Below are 22,169 nucleotides of genomic sequence, written 5' to 3'. Positions count from 1 at the left end.
ACACACACACACACACACACACACACACACAGAGTGCCTTCAGAAAGTAATCATACCCCTTAATTAACTTATTACACATTTTGTTGATACAGCATGAATTCAAAAATGATTAAATATTTCTTTTTTCTCACCCATATACACACAATATCCTCATAATGACAGAGTGAAAACATGTTTTTTGAAATTTTGCAAATGTATTGAAAATGAAATACTGAAAAATCAAATCAAACTTTATTTGCCACAAGCGCTGAATACAACAAGTGTAGACTTTACTGTGAAATGCTTACTTACAAGCCCTTAACCAACAGTGCAGTTCAAGAAGAAGAAAATATTTACCAAGTAGGCTAAAATAAAAAGTAATAATAAAAAGTAACACAATAAGAATAACAATAACGAGGCTATATACAGGGGGCACCGGTACAGAGTCAGTGTGCAGGGGTACAGGCTAGTTGAGGTAATCTGTACATGTAGGTGGGGGCGAAGTGACTATGCATAGGTAACAAACAAACAGCGAGTAGCAGCAGTGTACAAAAGGGAGGGGGGGTGAATGTAAATTGTCCGGTGGTGATTTTTATGAATTGTTCAGCAGTCTAATGGCTTGGGGGTAGAAGCTGTTGAGGAGCCTTTTGGTCCTAGACTTGGCGCTCCGGTACCGCTTGCCGTGCGGTAGCAGAGAAAACAGTCTAACTTGGGTGACTGGAGTCTCTGACAATTTTATGGGCTTTCCTCTGACACCGCCTATTATATAGGTCCTGGATGGCTGGAAGCTTGGCCCGTTCGCACTACCCTCTGTAGCACCTTACGGTCAGATGCCAAGCAGTTGCCATACCAGGCGGTGATGCAACTGCTCAGGATGCTCTTGATGGTTCCTGTAGAACCTTTTGAGGATCTGGGGAACCATGCCAAATCTTTTCAGTCTCATGCGGGGGAAAAGGTTTTTTTGTGCCCTCTTCACGACTGTCTTGGTATGTTTGGACCATGATAGTTCATTGGTGATGTGGACACCAAGGAACTTGAAACTCTCGACCTGCTCCACTACAGCTCCGTCGAAGTTAATGAGGGCCTGTTCGGCCCGCCTTTTCCTGTAGTCCATGATCAGCTCCTTTGTCTTGCTCACATTGAGGGAGAGGTTGTTGTCCTGGCACCACACTGCCAGTTCTCTGACCTCCTCCCTATAGGCCGTCTCATCGTTGTCGGTGATCAGGCCTACCACTGTTGTGTCGTCAGTAAACTTAATGATGGTGTTGGAGTCGTGTTTGGCCACGCAGTCGTGGGTGAACAGGGAATACAGGAGTACACACCCCTGAGGGGCCCCAGTGTTAAGGATCAGCATGGCAGACATGTTGTTGCCTACCCTTACCACCTGGGGGTGGCCCGTCAGGAAGTCCAGGATCCAGTTGCAGAGAGAGGTTTTTAGTCCCAGAGTCCTTAGCTTAGTGATGAGCTTCGTGGGCACTATGGTGTTGAACGCTGAGCTGTAGTCAATGAACAGCATTCTCACATAGGTGTTCCTTTTGTCCATGTGAGAAAGGGCAGTGTGGAGTGCGATTGAGATTGTGTCATCTGTGGATCTGTTGGGGTGGTATGCAAATTGGAGTGGGCCTAGGGTGTCCGGGAGGATGCTGTTGATGTGAGCCATGACCAGCCTTTCAAAGCATTTCATGACTACAGACGTGAGTGCCACGGGGCGGTAATCATTTAGGCAGGTTACCTTCGCTTCCTTGGGCACAGGGACTATGGTGGTCTGCTTGAAACATGTAGGTATTACAGACTCGGTCAGGGAGAGGTTGAAAATGTCAGTGAAGACACTTGACATTTGGTCTGCGCATGCTTTGAGCTGGTCCGCACATGCCAATATCTAATTTACACAAGCATTCATACCCCTGAGTCAATACTTTGTAGAAGCACCTTTGGCAGCAATTACAGCTGTGAGTCTTTCTGGGTAAGTCTCTAAGAGCTTTCCTCAACTGGACTGTGCAACATTTGTCCATTATGTCAAATTGTCAAATTGGTTGTTGATCGATGCTAGACAGACATTTTCAGGTTTTGACATATAGTTTTGACAAAAATATATTTGAAAATCTAACTCGGCCACTCAGGAACATTCACTGTCTTCTTGGTAAGCAACTACAGTGTAGATTTTGACCTTGTGTTTTAGGTTAGGTTATTGATCTCAAAGTGTCTGGTGGAAAGCACACTGAACCAGGTTTTCCTCTATAATTTTGCCTGTGCTTAGCTCCATCCCGTTTATTTTTTCCCCCTGAGAAACCCCCCAGTCCGTAACGATTACAAGCATATTGTAATGGATTTGCCCCAAATATAATACTTTGTATTCAGGACAACACGTTAATTGCTTTGCTATATTTTTTGCAGTATTACTTTAGTGCCTTGTTGCAAACAGCATGCATGTTTTGGAATATTTTTGTTCTGTACAAGCTTCCTTCTTTTCACCCTGTCAATTAGGTTAGTATTTGGAGTAACTACAATGATGTTGCTCCATCCTCTGCGTTCTCCTATCACAGCCATTAAACTCTGTAACTGTTTTAAGTCACCATTGGCCTCATGGTGAAATCCCTGAGAGGTTTCCTTCCTCTCCGGCAACAAAGTATAATTAATAACTTCACCATGCTCAAAGGGATATTCAATGTCTGCTTTTTCTACCAATAGGTGCCCTTCTTTGCTAGCCATTGGAAAACATAAAACAAACATAATACCACTTTGACATTATGGGATATTGTGGGTAGGCCTGTGCCAAAAAAAATCGTAATTTATTAATTGTTAAAATTAGACTGTCGCAATATTGGCGATAGCTTTGTGAGATCTGACATGCCCACTCAGACACGCTTGACACCTATCCCAAATGGGAACTACAAATGTGGCTCATGCACACAGTGCAATAGCACTATAAAAACATCCTTCTTCAGACACTCACATACAGGTCAAAAAATCCCTGTTGGGGTATCATCTCATGCAAGACCAAGGGAGTAATCTATCTCATCACCTGTTCATGTGGAAAAGCCTACATAGGACAAACAAACAGACAATTAAAACAACGCATAACTGAAGACTGCAGCTTAATCAGATGTAAGAACATTGACTATCCAGTAGCAGCTCACTTTGTTGAAGCTAACCATCCAATCTCCTCCCTCAAATACACAGGCATTGAGCATGTTGCTCTACCAAGGAGAGGAGGTAACATGGAGATCCTACTACTACAAAGGGAGGCTTACTGGATATCCTATCTAAAAACATTGACCCCTAGTGGTCTGAATATTGACTTTGTTCTCAGGCCCTTCTTATGAACAGCTCTTTCTTTTATGAACAAGTCTTATAAATGTACAGTATATATTCTTTCTACAGTTTGTTAGCGTACACCAAATATGTTCCCCCTGTTGATAACCCTCATTATACATTAAGGTTGAACCAAAATATTACATGTAACAAATATGAAATGAAATACGAAACAATTAAATATCTGAAATTGAATTAAACAATAATGTATGTTGATGCTAATATGATGTACAATATTCAATTATGTTTCTATAAGATAACAATAGCCTAATATATTTAATATGCCATAAACTATCGTTATTTAGTTTCACTAATTCATTCGAATTAACTTAATCATTATGACACACCCCTCACTATTGTCATTGGTTGCACTAATTGTCTACATAACCTGGTTCAAGTATTCATGACATTACCCTGAAGAAGTCACAGTGATGCCGAAACGTTGGTAAATACCCAAATAAATGACTGGGAGTTTAAATATGGCGTGTGAGAATTTCTTTATTTTGATAGTTTATCAAAGCAGGCTGTAACGCAACAAAATGTGGGAAAAGCACAGTACTTTCTGAAGACACTGTACATACAGACTCACACACGCTCCCTACTTTTGTTCCTTCACACGTTCCTTTTCTTCATCGGGAGGTGTTAGTCAAAGAGTGTTAATGGCAGCGAGGCAGTATGAGCCTTGACAGCCTAGGCAGCACACTTCCCTGGGAGATGACCTGGTCAGGGTGTGTGGGAACCCACAAGGTACTGGGGCCGGGGCGCCAAGGCCACCATCAGAATACAACACCAAGCTCATTTCCACCAATCCACACACAGAACACTTGCTGCCTGTTTAAACATCATTGCCTGTATGGATGTGGTATGAAAGACACCAAGGCCTTCAGTGCTAGTCATGGGGCTGTGTAATTTCAATAACGTTCTGACTCAGAGGGTGCATTTAAGCAGATGAAATATGGAAGGCACTAAGTGCAGTCAGAGGGGAACGACATGAAGAGTTTTTCTGGCGAGGCTCGAGGTCCCGATATCGTCACATTAGTCCATATTATGTTGCTTTGTAGCGCATTTTAACATTATCTTAACTAATCAGGGGATTGTTCCTGGAGTTCCTCCTTGATGTTTTAGTAATGATGAGCTAAAATCCCTTTGCCTGGCTGATGATGCAGCACCATTAAAGATACATGCACAGGGACAGCTGGGGCTTATCCACTTTGATGCCTCTGCCTCCTAAAACAAGTCATTAATATCTCCCATTTTCTTTCTTAATTTCTGATGCTAGTTGATTAACACTCCACCTGTTAAAGAACCAGCGAACTGATAAAAAACACAGACTTGGCCAAACAGAATAGAGCTGTTTTGATATCAGACTTAATTGTCAGCAATCAAAAGCACTTCACTATGAATGTACTGCACCTAAAGTATGTCTGCCACTCAAGCGTAAACACACTGTCTGAAAAGAAGCGCCTGTTCCATAATGCATGGCCTTACTCCACTATATTCCAGTGTGATTGAAAACAATCCACTTCGATGCTGAAGATAATGAAACGCTGTTGGTGCTTTCAAAGAGATGTTTTTCACAGAGAAAAGATTAAGAAAATATTGTTTTAAGGTTCATAGCCAAAGAGCACTGGAGGGGATAAGGAAGTCAATTTGATATTCATCAGCTGCTTCAAACAAACTACAAATAAACACAGCTCCCAGTTAGTTCCAAAAATGTAAGCCACACATTTTCTTGTTCTTTTTTGGGGGTATTTTTCCATTATCTATTTATTGAAAGAGATCATTATAACCACACTCTTCAAATTGAGTCTGTCTGCCATTTAAAACGAAACTATTTGCTGTCAGTTAGTGAGAGACTGCCAAAGAAGAAAAACTCACACAGAGAGAAAAGGTAGAACGAAGGACGCCCTCTTATCTGCCAAAACAAAACACCCACTCAAACATGCAGGAAAATTGAATTGTGATTAAGATGTTGTGGGTTGAGAGGTAGTCTTTGAGTTATTTAGAGTGGGCCTCTCTGTCTTAGGTGTTTGTTGTTATAGCGATACATTACGGTATAATGGCAGCTCTGAGGGAGAGAGAGACAGAGAGCTCTTGAAGAATCCTGGCAGAGTCTCTGTCAATGATTACGAATCAGGGCACACTCTGCATAAATTAGAGTGCTGTTAATTCTTAGAAGAGGTGAGGGCATGAAGACCCAGCAAACTGGGAACAATCCCAGAACATTAGCTAAGATTCCCGTTAAGTTCTATACTAAGCAAAAACATAAACGCAAAATGCAACAATTTCAATGATTTCAACGATTGTACTGAGTTATAGTTCATATAAGGAAAGTAGTCAATTGAAATAAATGAATTACAGTAAACCCTAATCTATGGATTTCAGATGACTGAGCAGGGGCGCAGCCCTGGTGGGCCTAGGAAGGCATAGGCCCACCCACTTGGGAGCCAGGCCCACTCACTGGGGAGCTATGTCCAGCCAATCAGAATTCGTTTTTTTCCCACAAAAGGGATTTATTACAGACAGAAATACTCCTCAGTTTCATCAGCTGTATGGCTAGTCTCAGACATTCCGCAGGTGAAGAAGCCGGATGTGGAGATCCTGGGCTGGCATGGTTACACATGGTTGTGAGGTCGTTTGGACGTACTGCCAAATTCTCTAAAACAACGTTGGAGGCGGCTTATGGTAGAGAATTGAACAGTCAATTCTTTGGCAGCAGCTCTGGTAGACATTCCTGCATTCAGAATGCCAATTGCATGCTCCCTCAACACTTCAGACATCTGTGACATTGTGTTGTGTGACAAAACTGCACATTTTAGAGTGGATTTTAATTGTCCCCAGCACAAGGTGCTCCTGTGTTATGATCATGCTGTTTAATCACCGTCTTGATATGCCACACCTGTCAGGTGGATGGATTATCTTGGCAAAGGAGAAATGCTCACTAACAGGGATGTAAACACATTTTTGCACAACATTTTAGAGAAATAAGATTTTTGTGCATATATAACATTTCTGGGATCTTTTATTTCAGCTCATGAAACATGGGACCAACACTATACTGTATATGTTGCGTTTATATTTTTGTTCAGTATAGTTAGGGTTGAATCTAACATTAAGATCATGAATTATGTTCAGAGGTTTTATGAATTATCCTTGGAATGTTCTCATAACTTTCACAAAAATGTTGGGCACAACACCTGTAAGAACCACCACAGAACATTCTCCAAAAGTTCTCATTAGGTTTCCAGGTAATGTAATATCACAATGTAACAGTAATATTTTCCCAGCAAACCAAAGTAGGTTCTATGAAAGTTTCCAAAACATTCGTTAGGCTGCGGCAAATGTTCTCATAACACAAAAACTGTTGGATCGTGCTGATGGTAATACAATGTTTGTATAAAACATTCACCTAATGTTGCAATGTTCCTGGAACACATTGTGTCTGTTCTTTGAAGGTCCCCATAAAGTTTCATTAGGTTGTGGGAACAGTCTGGTGGGAACATTGTGGGGACATCACAAAAGATGATTTTCCCAAAACACAAAAACTGTCCAGCTGTGTGGATGATTCTGCAATATTTCTTTTAGGATGCAAAAAAAACATTCATCTGATGTTGCAAGAATGTTCCTAGAACACATTTAATCTGTTTTTTAAAGCTTCTCCGAATGTTTCATTAGGTTGTGGGAACAGTCTGGTGAGAACATTGTGGGGACATCAAAAATGTATGTTCCCAAACCACGAGAACGGTCCAGTTGTGCTGACATTCAATGTCTGTATCAGGGTGCACAAAACATTCATTTGATGTTGCAATAATTTTGACAGAACAGCCTTTCTGAGTTCTTTAAAAGTTCACAGAACATTTAATTAGGTTGTGGGCACAGTGTGGATCCATTACAAGAGATAGGTTCCCAAAACACAATATGCTCAGTTGTGATGACATTCATACCATGTTTAAGTTAGGTTGCACCGGATGTTCCTATAACGCTGTAAGAATGTTGAAAGAACACCTGGTCTATGTTCATTAAAAGTTGCCAGAACATTTAATTAAGTTATGGGACTTGTCTGGGATGTTGGAAGAATATTGTTGTGATATTCACATAGGTTGCACAGAACATACCAACAATGTTGTACAATGTTCCACAATTTTGAAATAAGTCCATAAGTCCATAAATAAGTCCACAAGTCCACAATACTCCATTGGTGTTCATGCAATATACATTTTAACTTGTCTTGGAGGTCCTCGGAACATTTTAAGAACATTTGGAACATGTTATATTTAAATCTTACCTGATATTGCCACACAATGCTCAGCATGCAAATTTGCAGCTCCTTCAAGCGTAAAACAGCAGATTGGAATACATCCCTATTATGTTTCTCTTCAGGTTTAATGGCAATTCACATTTGAGGGTTGTATTGTAGGCCCACTTGAAGGTTATATAGACACATGGCATTTTAATTAATTTATAGTACATTCGAACAGCATTTAATCATACAAACACAACCATATTTTATTAACATCATCTGTTGACAATCTGCCAATTATTTCATTGATAGGACATTTGAACAGTACAGAAGTCCTGAAGCCAAAGCAAAAAAATAAAAAATAAAAATACAAACTTTTGGAATGATCTTCTTTGAACGACTTAGTACCTCATTTGAATGACAGTATCTTCTTTGAACGACATAATTGTTCTTTTGTCTAATTAGGCCTCATTTTTTATGCAGCTAGTCAGACCGTGTAATGCTTGCTGCAGCCATTCATTCACTGATTCCATCCATTGATATGATTATTCATTGACAGTTCATTGATAGCCTAAAGCATGGCTGCTTTTGAATGCCAGAGCATCTAATGTAGCAACATTTGAATTTTTTTTGTTTTTTTTGAATGTTTTTTTTTTTTACGTTGGATAAAGGTAGAAACACAGAGCTACAAAATGCTATATCATACACTACAGTTGAGGATCAATGGGAAAGTAATTTTGCTTTGAAAGTTGATAAACTTGTAAACTCACTTTTGAGAAAATGGCCTTTCAATGTTTTGGTACTACTACTGGAGAGCACTTCTTTGTCTACACCCATTCAGCATCGTTCACACCTTTCTTAAGCTTTAGCCCCACCCGTCTCTTTATGGATTGATCTGAGCGTTCTGTACTAACGGCAGTCAAGCACCCAAGCTAACTGGCTAATATTGGCTAGCATGCTAGCTACACAGATACATAATGAGAGAACACCCCACTCTGACCATTTTACTCGCCCTAGCAGAACTGGTTAGGCTGTTTTCATGTTATCCAGAGTGCTGGTGACTAACTGTGCTGCTGCCAAAAATGTAATTGCGCTTTTTTGCCGACGTTTACTGACACCGGCCATATTCAACTGGTGTTTAGCCTTCGTAAAGGGTAAAGGACAATCGTGTTTATTCAGAAAACGTTCACGCCAAAACACCAGGCGCATACAAAACGACCGGCCCAAAAACAGGACCCAAACATTCCTGAGAAATTAGAAATGTTTCCTGAGAAAACAAGAAAATAGCACAACCACGAAAATGAACAGAGGGACAAGCCCGCACAAAAGCAGGCGAGCATATCCGGCTTAAATAGCCTTAACCAAAACCTAAACAAGAAACAGGTGTAACCAATAAGACAAAACTAACAGAAAAGGAAAAGGGGATCGGTGGCAGCTAGTAGACCGGTGACGACGACCGCCGAGCCGCCGCCGAACAGAAAGAGGAGCCACCTTCGGTGTGAGTCGTGACAATACTCATGAACTAACAAAGTTGAAACTACTTTTTTTCTTTTGGAAAATTTACTCAATTTGTAAAAAGGAAATATGAAAATATCTCATTTACATTAGGCCTTTACACCCTGAGTCATACTTGGTAGAAGCGACTTTGTCGGCAGCTTTACAGCTGTGAGGTTTTCTGGTTAAGCCTCTAACGCTATCCACGCCTGGATTGTGCTCATTGCCCATTGTTCTTCTTGCCAAATTATTCAAGCTCTGTCAAATTGGTTGTTGTATTGGCTAGATGTCCCTTTCAAATCAAATCAAATCAATCAAATCAAATTTTATTAGTCACATACCACATGGTTAGCAGATGTTAATGCGAGTGTGGAAATGCTTGTGCCTTTAGTTCGCGCAATGCAGTAATAACCAACAGTAATCTAACCTAAGCAATTCCACAACTACTACCTTATACACACACACAAGTGTAAAGGGATAAAGATATGTACATAAAGATATATGAATGAGTGGTGGTACAGAACGGCATGGCAAGATGCAGTAGATGGTTAGAGTACGGTATAACATATGAGATGAGTACTGTAGGGTAGTAAACATTAAAGTGGCATAGTTTAAAGTGGCTAGTGGTAACATGTATTACATAAGATGGCAAGATGCAGTAGATGATATAGTAACAGTATATACATAGAGATGGGTAATGTAGGGTATGTAAACATTATATTAAGTGGCATTGTTTAAAGTGGCTAGTGGTACATTTTACATATTTCCATCAATTCCCATTTTTAAGTGGCTGGAGTTGAGTCAGTATGTTGGCAGCGGGCCGTAATGTTAGTGGTGGCTGTTTAACAGTCTGATGGCCTTGAGATAGAAGCTGTTTTTCAGCTCTCTCGTCCCTGCTTGATTGATGCACTGTACTGACCTCGCTTCTGGATGATAGGCGGGGTGAACAGGCAGTGGTTGGGTGGTTGTTGTCCTTGATGATCTTTATGGCCTTTCTGTGAACGGGTGGTGTAGGTGTCCTGGAGGGCAGGTAGTTTGCCCCGGTGGTGCGTTCTGCAGACCTCACTACCCTCTGGAGAGCCTTAGCGGTTGTGGGCGGAGCATTTGCCGTACCAGGCGGTGATACAGCCCGACAGGATGGCTCTCGATTGTGCATCTGTAGAAGTTTGTGAGTGCTTTTGGTGACAAGCGAATTTCTTCAGCCTCCTGAGGTTGCAAGAGGCGCTGCTGGCTTCTTCACCAACGCTGTCTGTGGTGGGTGGACCAATTCAGTTTTGTCGTGATGTGTAACCGAGGAACTTAGGGGGTGCTCCCTCTGCTGTTTCCTGAAGTCCACAATCATCTCCTTTGTTTTGTTGACGTGAGTGTGAGGTTATTTTCCTGACACCACACTCCGAGGGCCCTCACCTCCTCCCTGTAGGCCGTCTCGTCGTTGTTGGTAATCAAGCCTACGCACTGTAGTGTCATCCGCAACTTGATGTTGAGTTGGAGGCGTGCATGGCCACGCAGTCGTGGTGAACAGGGAGTACAGGAGAGGGCTCAGAACGCACCCTTGTGGGGCCCCAGTGTTGAGGATCAGCGGGGTGAGGATGTTGTTACCTACCCTCACCACCTGGGGGGCGGCCCGTCAGGAAGTCCAGGACCCAGTTGCACAGGGCGGGGTCGAGACCCAGGGTCTCGGCTTGATGACGAGTTTGGAGGGTACTATGGTGTTAAATGCTGAGCTGTAATCGATGAACGCATTCTCACATGGTATTCCTCTTGTCCAGATGGGTTAGGGCAGTGTGCAGTGTGGTTGCGATTGCCGTCGTCTGTGGACCCTATGGGTCGGTAAGAGCAAATTGGAGTGGGTCTAGGGTGTCCGGTAGGGTGGAGGTGATTGGTCCTTGACTAGTCTCTCAAAGCACTTCATGATGACGGAAGTGGTGCTACGGGGCGGTAGTCGTTAGCTCAGTTAACCTTAGCTTTCTTGGGAACCAGGAACAATGGTGGCCCCTCTTGAAGCATGTGGGAACAGCAGACTGGGATAAGGATTGATTGAATATGTCCGTAAACACACCAGCCAGCTGGTCCTGCGCATGCTCTGAGGACGCGGCTGGGAATGCGCGTCTGGGCTGCAGCCTTGCGAGGGTTAACAGTTTAAATGTTTTTACTCACCTCGGCTGCAGTGAAGGAGAGCCGCAGGTTTTGGTAGGGGGCGTGTCAGTGGCACTGTATTGTCCTCAAGCGGGCAAAAAAGTTGTTTAGCCTGTTGGGAGCAAGACATCCTGGTCCGCGACGGGGCTGGTTTTTTTTTGTAATCCTGATTGGACTGTAGACCCTGCCACATACCTCTTGTGTCTGAGCTGTTGAATTGCGACTCGATTTTTGTCTCTGTACTGGGACTTAAGCCTGTTTGATTGCCTTGCGGAGAGAATAAGCTACACGTGTTTGTATTCGGGTCATCGCTTCCGGTCACCTTGCCCTGGTTAAAAGCCAGTGGTTCGCGCTTTCAGTTTCACGCGAATGCTGCCGTCAATCCACGGTTCTTCTGGTTTTGGGAATGTTTTAATCGTTGCTGTGGGTACGCACATCGTCAATGCACTTCCTAATGAATCGCTCACCGAATCAGCATATTCGTCAATATTGTTGTTGGACGCAGTGCGGAACATATTCCAATCCGCGTGATCGAAGCAGTCTTGAAGCGTGGATTCAGATTGGTCGGACCAGCGTTTGAACAGACCTGAGCGCGGGAGCTTGTTGTTTTAGTTTCTGTTTGTAGGCTGGAATCAACAAAATGGGAGTCGTGGTCAGCTTTTCCGAAAGGGGGGCGGGGGAGGGCCTTATATGCCGGTGCGGAAATTAGTATAACAATGATCTAGGGTTTTTCCAGCCCTGGTAGCACAATCGATATGCTGATAGAATTTAGGGAGTTTTGTTTTTAGATTAGGCCTTGTTAAAATCCCCAGCTACGATGAATGCAGCCTCAGGGTGTGTGGTTTCCAGTTTACAAAGAGTCAGATAAAAGTTCGTTCAGGGCCATCGATGTGTCTGCTTGGGGGGGAATATATACGGCTGTGATTATGATTGAAGAGAATTCCCTTGGTAGATAATGCGGTCGACATTTGATTGTGAGGAGTTCTAGATCAGGTGAACAGAATGACTTGAGTTCCTGTGTGTTGTTATGGATGATCACACCACGTCTCGTTCACTCATCGAGGCATAACCCCCCCGCCCCTCTTCTTACCAGAAAGATGTTTGTTTCTGTCGGCGCGATGCATGAAGAAACCAGCTGGCTGCACCGACTCCGTTAGCGTCTCTTGAGTTAGCCATGTTTCCGTGAAGCAGAGCACGTTGCAATCCCTGATGTCTCTCTGGAATGCTACCCGTGCTCGGATTTCATCAACCTTATTGTCAAGAGACTGGACATTGGCGAGTAGTATGCTAGGGAGTGGAGCGCATTTTCAGGTCTTACCATATATTTCCAAGTAGATTTAAGTCAAGGTCACTCAGGAACGTTCACTGTCTTCTTGGTAAGCAACTCCAGTGTAGATTTGGCCTTCTGTTTTATGCTACTGTCCTGCTGAAAATGTGAATTCATCTCCCAGTGTCTGGTGGAAAGCACCAGTTTTTCCTCTGGGGTTTTGCCTATGCTTAGATCCATTCAGCTTCTTTTTTATCCTGAAAAACTGCCCAATCCTTAATTATTACAAGCATACACATAACATGATGCAGCCACCACATTACTTGAAAATATGGAGACTGGTATTGAGTAAGGTGTTGAATTCGATTTGCCCCAAACATTACACTTTGTATTTAGGACAAAAAGTTCATTACTTTGCCACATTTTTTGCAGTATTACTTTAGTGCCTTGTTGTAAACAGGAAAGATGTTTTGGAATATTTGTATTCTGCATAGGCTTCCTTCTTTTCACTCTGTCCATTAGTATTGTGGATTAACTACAATGTTGTTCATCCATCCTCAGTTTTCTCATGTCACAGCCATTATACTTTGTAACTGTTATAAAGTCACCATTGGCCTCATGGTGAAATCCCTGAGAAGTTGACTTAGGAAGGAAGCCTCTATCTTTTATGATGTTGTGTATTGATACACCATCCAAAGGCAGAGTTCATCTGTCCAGTGTCTGTGTTCTTTTGCCCATCTTAATATTTTATTTTTATTGGCCAGTCTGAGTTATGCCTTTTTCTTTGCAACTCTGCCTAGAAGGCCAGCATCCCGGAGTCGTCTCTTCACTTTTGACGTTGAGACTGGTGTTTTGTGGGTACTATTTAATGAAGCTGCAAAAACTGTCTAGTTTCTCAAACGAGACACTCTAATGTACTTGTCCTCTTGCTCAGTTTTGCACCGGGGCCTCCCACTCCTCTTTCTATTCTTGTTAGAGCCAGTTTGCACTGTTCTGTGAAGGGAGTAGTACACAGCGTTGTACGAGATCTTCAATTTCTTGGCAATTTCTCGCATGGAATAGCCTTCATTTCTCAGAACAAGTATAGACTGACGAGTTTCAGAAGAAGGTATTTGTTTCTGGCCATTTGGAGCCTGTAATCAAACCCACAAATGCTGATGCTCCAGATACTCAACTAGTCTAAAGAAGGCCAGCTTTATTACTTCTTTAATCAGAACAACAGTTTTCAGCAGTGCCAACATAATTGCAAAAGGGTTTTCTAATGATCAATTAGGCTTTTAAAATTATAAATTTGGATTAGCTAACACAATGTGCCATTGGAACACAGGAGTGATGGTTGCTGATGATGGGTCTCTGTAAGCCTTTGTAGATATTATATTAAAAATATGCAATAGTCATTTACAACATTATCAAAGTCTACACTATATTTCTGATAAAATTTGATGTTATTTTAATGGAAGAAATGTGCTTTTCTTTCAAGAACAAGGACATTTCTAAGTGACCCCAAACGTTTGAACGGTAGTGTATGTCACAAACACAGGATACAGAAGGTGTAAATGGTACAATGAAATGGTTACTTGCATAGTGGAGTCTTTTATTTAGACATGTAGCTAGCTAGCTAGCTAAACAATGAACCTTAATCCCAACTCATAATGTTACTACCCTGCGTGAATCTGCAGGTAGCTAATCAACTAGAGTCAATGTTAGCTAGCTAGCTAACATAAGGCTATACCTAAGAATGCAAATGGCTCTAAGATACGAATAATATTACTACTCAGATCATACACGTAATGTTAGCTAGCGAGCCAGCCTGCTAACATTAGCTAGCTAGCTAACAATACGCTTTAACTTGCATGAAAATTACTTTCTGACAAAACTAGAAACATATAATATCTTAAAATGTGGCTAGCTAGACTCTTTTAGTCGTATACAAGGATGAATGCTTCTCCCTCTCTGTCACAGATGCCATGGTTGCCCTTAGTTTGAAGATGTAATCCGGAGACAGGTGTTTTATAAAACAGCCTGTGTGTTCTCTTTTTAACTCACTCCACATATTTACAATCAAACGGCAGATTTTTCTCCATCTCATTTGCTGTCATACTCTGCTTCCACCGGGCATTCCACTGATTTTGACGTTCTTTGACCTTTGACGTTCTTTGTGAAATCTTTCAAAAAATACACGTTAGAAAGTATTACCTACACATACTGAGCAGGTCATGTTATAGACTGAAGCATGCTACATGGCAGACCAATCCAAAGTCATCTCTCGGCATGTCCAACCCATCCATTATTTCAGCCAATCATGGCTACCGGGAAGGTTCCAGTCTTGTTCCATGGCTAAACCAACTAAGCTCATAATTTAACAATTTTATTTGTATTTACAGATGGCATTCAAGTTTGTAATTAAGGAACATGAAAGTTCACATGTTCCAGAAGGCATTTCTGCCCCCCAAAAAATGTATATAAAAAAAAGAATTCTCCTATGAAATAGTGACGCGCGACATACGCCTACTTTCCTAAAACAAGTCACAATTTTGGTTTTCTGGGGAGGCATTCTGTTATCTCTGCACTGACATAGACAAAAACAGTGCTATTGTCTCCATGTCTGAACTGGACAGATTTAGTGAGAGGGGAGTTGGTAGCCCGCACACCCCTGTCCCCCAAAGTGTCAAAACACAAAGCTCCTTCTCTTTCCAGTGACTTTTCTCTTCATCTGATGTTGCCATAGGAGATTCATACTGGAATGTGCATATGCGTGGGTGTATACAATACACACCATGCAGCACACATCCAATCCTACCTTACTACTGCTTTCAAACTTGGGTTTCTTTGCTTTTTAATCATGAGCGGTTAATTCATTACTGTGAATAATGACTCTGATCTGTAAGCTTCCATTTCTCATCTCTTCTCTCTCTTCATATTCCAGCGCTCCTTCGTTAGTGGGGTTTTAATTGGCCGTTGGGCTACGCTGAAAACAATGAAGAATTGATTTCCTTAAACATAATCACCTCAACCACTCGCCTAATGACTGCTGTCACTGTGGGCTCCGAGGAGAAAAATGACCAGTCGATGCTCTCATTGATGCCCTTCACCTCATCCCACCAAAGGGTAGAAAGCAGAACCACCTACCCCATCTTACCTGTTTGAATTAACCCTTCTAGCTGGGTGACAGCCTGTGAACGGTCCATCCATCAAACACACATGCACGCGCGCATACACACATACATGTACAGTGCACCTCGTTTACATTCACATACACAAAGACAAATACACAGACACACACACAAATGTGCACACACAGGCCAGGAACAGACGCACACACACAGGCATGCAGCACACAGGCATGCAGCACACACACAAAGAGAATAGACAAGTATTAGCCCCGTGCTGACATGGTCCAAGTGAGCTTAGGTGTACTGTATGTGGACAGCATAATGTACTGTCCAAGTGGCCATTTGTCCTCTGCATATCACTCCCCTCTGGTCCCATGGTGTCCGATCAAGTCTATTGTTTTGCTCACATTCTCTGTCTGCACAGATGGTACTGAGTAAACTGCTCTAATGTCCACCTGGCTGATGGCTGGACATAGAGCTGCTTATCTCACCCCAGGGTCTGGAGCTAAATAACACACACAGGCGTGCGCATACACGTACACATACACACACGCGTGCACACACACACAGGCACACAAACACACACGCATGCATGCAGATACACATACACACAGGCACGCCCAAATGCAAGAACACACACACAAACACACACGCAAGTTCTATGTTTTGATCAAATATCCCATATGGAGGTGAGATAGAAGAGATGAGTTTGGAAGAAGAGATGATACCATATTCTTTGAATGTCCTTTGAAATGCAGTTCATACAGATGTCCAATCTTAATTTGACCAGTTTCTCACATCAGAAAAATAATCCTACAGCAACAGGACGTGAATTATGTGGATTATAAATAATGGAAATATTTGCAGGAGTTGATACATTTTTCATTAGGGCAAATCAAGTATGACATATTTAAGTGGAAATTACAAACTTTAGAAGCCTAGTGATCAAATGAAGAGAGGACACCTGTACATGTTCATCACACCTGTTTGCATTTCTTATTGACAGAATAATTGATTCCTCATAGCAATGCAATTTCAGCATTTAGGAGTCTGATGGAATCATTGTGATTTTTGACCAACATCGACAAAAGGCCAGGGGGTATGATAAAAATTCCCTAAGTAGTCAGGACTTGAAGGCGGGCATTTTGTGAGGGCTGCCTCTACAACAGGCTTGAAAGCATGTCTCCAGGCAGGAAACTACCAGTAAAATATTGAATAAATCCAACATATTGTGAGTTTTGGGGTTTAAATATAGTGCACTCAAGGGATTCTTTCCTCACTTTTATGGTTTGTGTTATGCCTCATGGCCCGATATACTGTATCAAAAACTAAGCTTGTGGAGAGTGACATTAATTCTGCAGGACAGCAGTGGCCAACATAACTGCAAATGTACTCCTTTTAATCCCAGTCTCCACTGCCTGTGGTCTGGGCATGGCAGACCTTGATGAAAATGTGAACAGAATAGTGTTACCAAGCTCAGCTCAGATATTTTTTTCAAGATCCAGCCACTTCAAACATTTACACAGCCATCCTCCAATAAGACAATATAACGATTTTACCACCATGTTTAAAATGCAATACCGCCATGAAGAAAATCACACTGCTACAAAAGAGGAAAAGTTATTGGGCTCCCTTTTACCTATTCTCCCTCTGATCATCCCTCTCTTCTCTCCTCTGTGAGCTCCAGTTTAATTGTTGGACGATGGTGTCTGTGGTGATGGCTGTCAGAGGAAGATGAAGAGTTTTTCCCGGGGCGTGAGGAGAGGGCCACACGGTGATGGAGGGCCCCTCTCCTGCAGCTCCGCTGGCTGCATTAGCACGCCACTTTATAACTATGTGAAAGGGGCACTTCCAGTGGCTCGCTCATTACTCAGCGGCCCAGTCGGGGCTCTGGCAGGCCCCTGCCCTCTCTCTCTCTATCCATCCTCTCTCCATTCTCCTCTCTCCATTTTTTTGGAGAGGAGGGACGTCCCTAGGCTCCATCAGCCCCTCGCTCCCCAGGGTGATCCCTATTGTTACTTTGACCCATCAGTGGCACATTTCTCCTCCACATTATTTTGACACCCTCTTTTGTCACAACGAGGTCCATTGTGCTGCAGTTGTTGTAAATGATGTCACCTCTGTAGGAGAGCCATTGTTAGTGGAGGCTGGTTTAACCCAGTCAGCCTGGTTAAGGCCTGGTGTGTGTTGTAATAATGAGATTTAATTTCTCAGTTTCTCCAGGCCTTCACTCCTGAACCTACTGGAACAGATGATTATCATATGCAGGCTCTCAGAGATGCAAGGAGAGCCACATTAATGCAAGAGCAGAGCATGATTTCCTCATCAGGGAGTGATTTGTAATGGATTGAGGAACACCCTGAGAGTCAAATTAGAATCATCTAAATGCCTCTAGGGGCAATTTGCAGCGCATGCTGTGGTGAAGAGGATAACATAGTAATTGCATGTTATGTGCCTTACATTTATTTTCAGCAGTATTTTTTAAATGTGTACTATGTGATTATATGAACTCATGATTTAATTAAGTTCAGGTTGTTAAAAACAACAGAAAGGTATTTACCCTCAGATAAATGTAGTCATTTAAAAAGATGAAGTGAGTAACCATAGAAACTCATTTTAAAAAGCATTATGGGCCTATTTAGTACAATGTATTTTTATAGCACACTGTCGATAATTTGTTCTATATAGAATTCACATCAGGGATCTATTTCATTTCTAACACCATTTTGTACATATACCAAACATCATCGAACATTAACCCTACTCTTGACGTTGTAGTATATGTTCCACAGTAATTAACCAACCAAACTCCTCAGCTCCATGTGTCGGCTAACCACGTGTCTCTGTCCCTCTGTCTGTGTCCTCAGAAGGAGGTACGTGTGAGGTGATCGCAGCCCACCGGTGCTGTAATAAGAACCGTATCGAGGAGCGCTCCCAGACTGTCAAGTGCTCCTGTCTACCGGGAAAGGTGGCCGGGACAACACGCAACAAACCCTCCTGTGTGGATGGTAAGGACATGTTCATAGCATGTTTTTCACTTTTTAATATCACATATGGCTTAACATTCTAAAAAGAAGTACTTCTCTAAATGTAGTGTAGAGGTACCTTTTTAAAATCATTTATAGCTGATTGGAATTACAATATTGCTGGCTTTTACACACTTTTGAATGAGACTGCCACACGCTGAGGTGTTTCAACAGCTTTCTACCTAATGCGGTTCATTCTTGCACAAGTAGGGTTGCAAAGCTACCGGTATTTTACCCACGTTACTGGAATCTTCAGTAATTTTAGTAATTAACTGAAAATCTATGGCAATCTGTAGAAATGTAGGTAATTTATACTTGAATACCTTTCAAAAAATGTAGTCATATATACTATTCATTTTTATATCTCGTCCATATTGTCCATGTAGATACACCATATTGTTCAAGATAAAATAGTCTAATTAATGAAAGGACAAAGGCACTATTTTCAATTACCTTTGCAAATTGTCCAACTATTGACTTTTTTCACAACTGTCACCAGTTTGACGCCACAACATTTGCAACAAGTACATATTGACATAGTAAAATAAATCAGTGTAAAAGAAAATATGAAGGATATTTCATGCTGAAATCCTCATATTAAACGACCAAGGGTGTTGATGTTTTATATTTACGATAATGTTTTACAGCTTTGTCGTTCCATTTTTTTATAAAAAAATAATGTTATTGAATTATTTCATATAGTTTACATGTGATAAGGCCACACAGAGGGGCAGAGATAATTACACCTGTGATAATCTGAAGTATCCCAAAAGGGCCACTCGATACTAGTCTGCGATCCTTGAAAGATGCCAACATTCTGGTAGTTTACTGGTAAACTTCAAAAGTTTCAAATAATATACTCTATGCATGACTCTCCTAATGTCCTAATGAAGTCAATTAAGATAATATCAAAGCACTCTAAATTGGAGACTAAATCGAATCTGGGTGAGTGCTGCAAAGGATTGTGGGAGACAAGCAATACCTCAGATGCACAGCTGAGCACATGCGAATTACCCATGTTGAATATTGCATGGCCCAAGGCAGCTTAGGTTCATAAATGAAAAAATTAAAAACACAAGTCTGGGAACCCCTGGGCTGACACCTGAAATGCCTGAGGAAAATAATCAACGGAGTGACGCAGTTACAGGGAAACAGAGTAAAGGACCACAGGCAGTCACAAGCCCAGTGAGATAGAACAGAACACAACAGAACACAACAGAGAAGTTAGGTTCTTCAGAACTAATTTATCCTGATGCAGTTTATTATTTCACCTCAAACTCCTCAAAGATCAAAGTAATCTAGGCTGCCCTCACAAAGGAACGACACAGTCTTCATCATGAATGACGATACTATGAGGAGGCGTATGTCTGCCCTCTTCAATCCATTTCATAGGCTTGTTTAGCTACATCTGACACATGAGACAGACAAAGCTAAGCAAATTAATCCTTGGAACCAACTGCGTAAACTTTTTGAAAGTTCTGAACTGAGCTCCTAAGGCTAAGGACTCCGAACTTGGTGAGTTACTAAATTTAAGAAAGCCGGCGTGTTCCACAGCTAAGGCGATGTGACGTAACAAACAATGGTTGCGTGCCATGTCATCAACTGTGTCATTGACTGACAAATTACTATGACATACAGTTGAAGTCGGGAGTCTACATACACCTTAGCCAATTACATTTAAACTCAGTTTTTCACAATTCCTGTCTTAGGTCAGTTAGGATCACCGCTTTATTTTAAGAATGTGAAATGTCAGAATAATAGTAGAGAGAATTATTTATTTCAGCTTTAATTTCTACTTAGGCAGCCTTTTTTCCACCTTAGTTTGTGGGATCTTGATTTTGTATCGTTGCTGTGTAGCCTGCAGAACTTTATGTTCGTTTTGTATTTAGTTGTTTTTCGGTGTTCATTTTAATAAAAGTAAGATGTTAGCCTACCACACTGCACCTTGGTCCGATCCTTCCATCAACGAGCGTGACAGGGTCAAACGTTTTGGGTAGCCTTCCACAAGCTTCCCACAATAAGTTGGGTGAATTTTGGCCCATTCCTCCTGACAGAGCTGGTGTAACTGAGTCAGGTTTGTTGGCCTCCTTGCTCGCACACGCTTTTTCAGTTCTACCCACAAAATTTCAGTAGGATTGAGGTCAGGGCTTTGTGTAGGCCACTCCAATACCTTGACTTTGTTGTCCTTAAGCCATTTTGCCACAACTTTGGAAGTATGCTTGGGGTCATTGTCCATTTGGAAGACCCATTTGCAACCAGTCTTTAACTTCCTGACTGATGTCTTGATGTTGCTTCAATATATCCACATAATTTCCCCCGCCTCATGATGCCATCTATTTTGTGAAGTGCACCAGTCCCTCCTGCAGCAAAGCATCCCCAAAACATGATGCTGCCACCTCCCGTGCTTCACAGTTGGGATGGTGTTCTTCGGCTTGCAGGCCTCCTGGTCAATATGGCCAAACAGTTCCATTTTTGTTTCATCAGACCAGAGGACATTTCTCCAAAAAGTACAATCTTTGTCCCCATGTGCAGTTGCAAACCGTAGTCTGGCTTTATTATGGCGGTTTTGGAGCAGTGACTTCTTCCTTGCTGGGCGTCCTTTCAGGTTATGTCGATATAGGACTCGTTTTACTGTGGATACACATACTTTTGTACCGGTTTCCTCCAGCATCTTCATACGGTCCTTTGCTGTTGTTCTGGGATTAATTTGCACTTTTTGCACCAAAGTGCATTCATCTCTAGGAGACAGAACGAGTCTTCTTCCTGAGCGGTATGACGGCTGCGTGGTCCCATTGTCACGCTCGCTATCCTCAAACTCCCTGTCATAAATCGACCAAGGCGCAGCGTGCATGTAGTTTCACATCTTTTAATGAAAGTGAAACCTAAACAACCAAAAAACAAACAGGTAAACAGCAAAGACCGTGACGCAACCGAGGTGCACACAATCACACACAGAAAATAATTTCCCACAAAACACAGGTGGGAAAAGGCTACCTAAGTATGGTTCTCAGAGACAACGATAGACAGCTGCCTCTGATTGAGAACCACACCCGGCCAAACACATATAAATAGAAAATCATAGAACATAAAACATAGACTGCCCACCCAAATCACACCCTGACCAAACCAAAATAGAGACATGAAACGCTCTCTACGGTCAGGGCGTGACACCCATGGTGTTGATACTTGCGTACTATTGTTTGTACAGATGAACCTGGTACCTTCGGGCATTTGGAAATTGCTCCCAAGGATGAACCAGGCTTGTGGGGGTCTATAATATTGTTTCTGAGGTCTTGGCTGATTTCTTTTGATTTTCCCATGATGTCAAGCAAAGAGGCACTGAGTTTGAAGGTAAGCCTTGAAATATATCCACAGGTACACCTCCAATTGACTCAAATTATGTCAATTAGCCTACCAGAAGTTTCTAAAGCCATGACATCATTTTCTGGAATTTTCCAAGCTGCTTAAAGGCACAGTCGACTTAGTGTATTTAAACTTTTGACCCACTGGAATTGTGATGAGGTGAATTATAAGTGAAATAATCTGTCTGTAAACAATTGTTGGAAAAATGACTTGTGTCATGCACAAAGTAGATGTCCTAA

General features: G+C 42.0%; 1 protein-coding gene across 2 annotated transcripts in view; it reads left to right on the top strand.

Moving 5' to 3' along the window:
* LOC111969935 (chemokine-like protein TAFA-1) overlaps positions 1-22,169 on the top strand; it is a 282,898-nt gene that overhangs the window by 230,388 nt on the left and 30,341 nt on the right. For both annotated transcript variants that reach the window (XR_011480559.1, XM_023996334.2), the window contains exon 3: positions 18,409-18,549. Coding sequence is in view for 1 of the 2 variants with exons in the window: in XM_023996334.2 (XP_023852102.1) it covers positions 18,409-18,549 (141 nt within the window). In the remaining variant the exon portion in view is untranslated. The remainder of the gene's footprint in view (positions 1-18,408; positions 18,550-22,169) is intronic.

Source organism: Salvelinus sp. IW2-2015, linkage group LG11 (assembly GCF_002910315.2).
Source record: "Salvelinus sp. IW2-2015 linkage group LG11, ASM291031v2, whole genome shotgun sequence".
Lineage (NCBI taxonomy): Eukaryota > Metazoa > Chordata > Actinopteri > Salmoniformes > Salmonidae > Salvelinus > Salvelinus sp. IW2-2015.
Note: the sequence above shows the minus strand (reverse complement) of the source record. Positions and strands in the feature narration are given on the sequence as shown.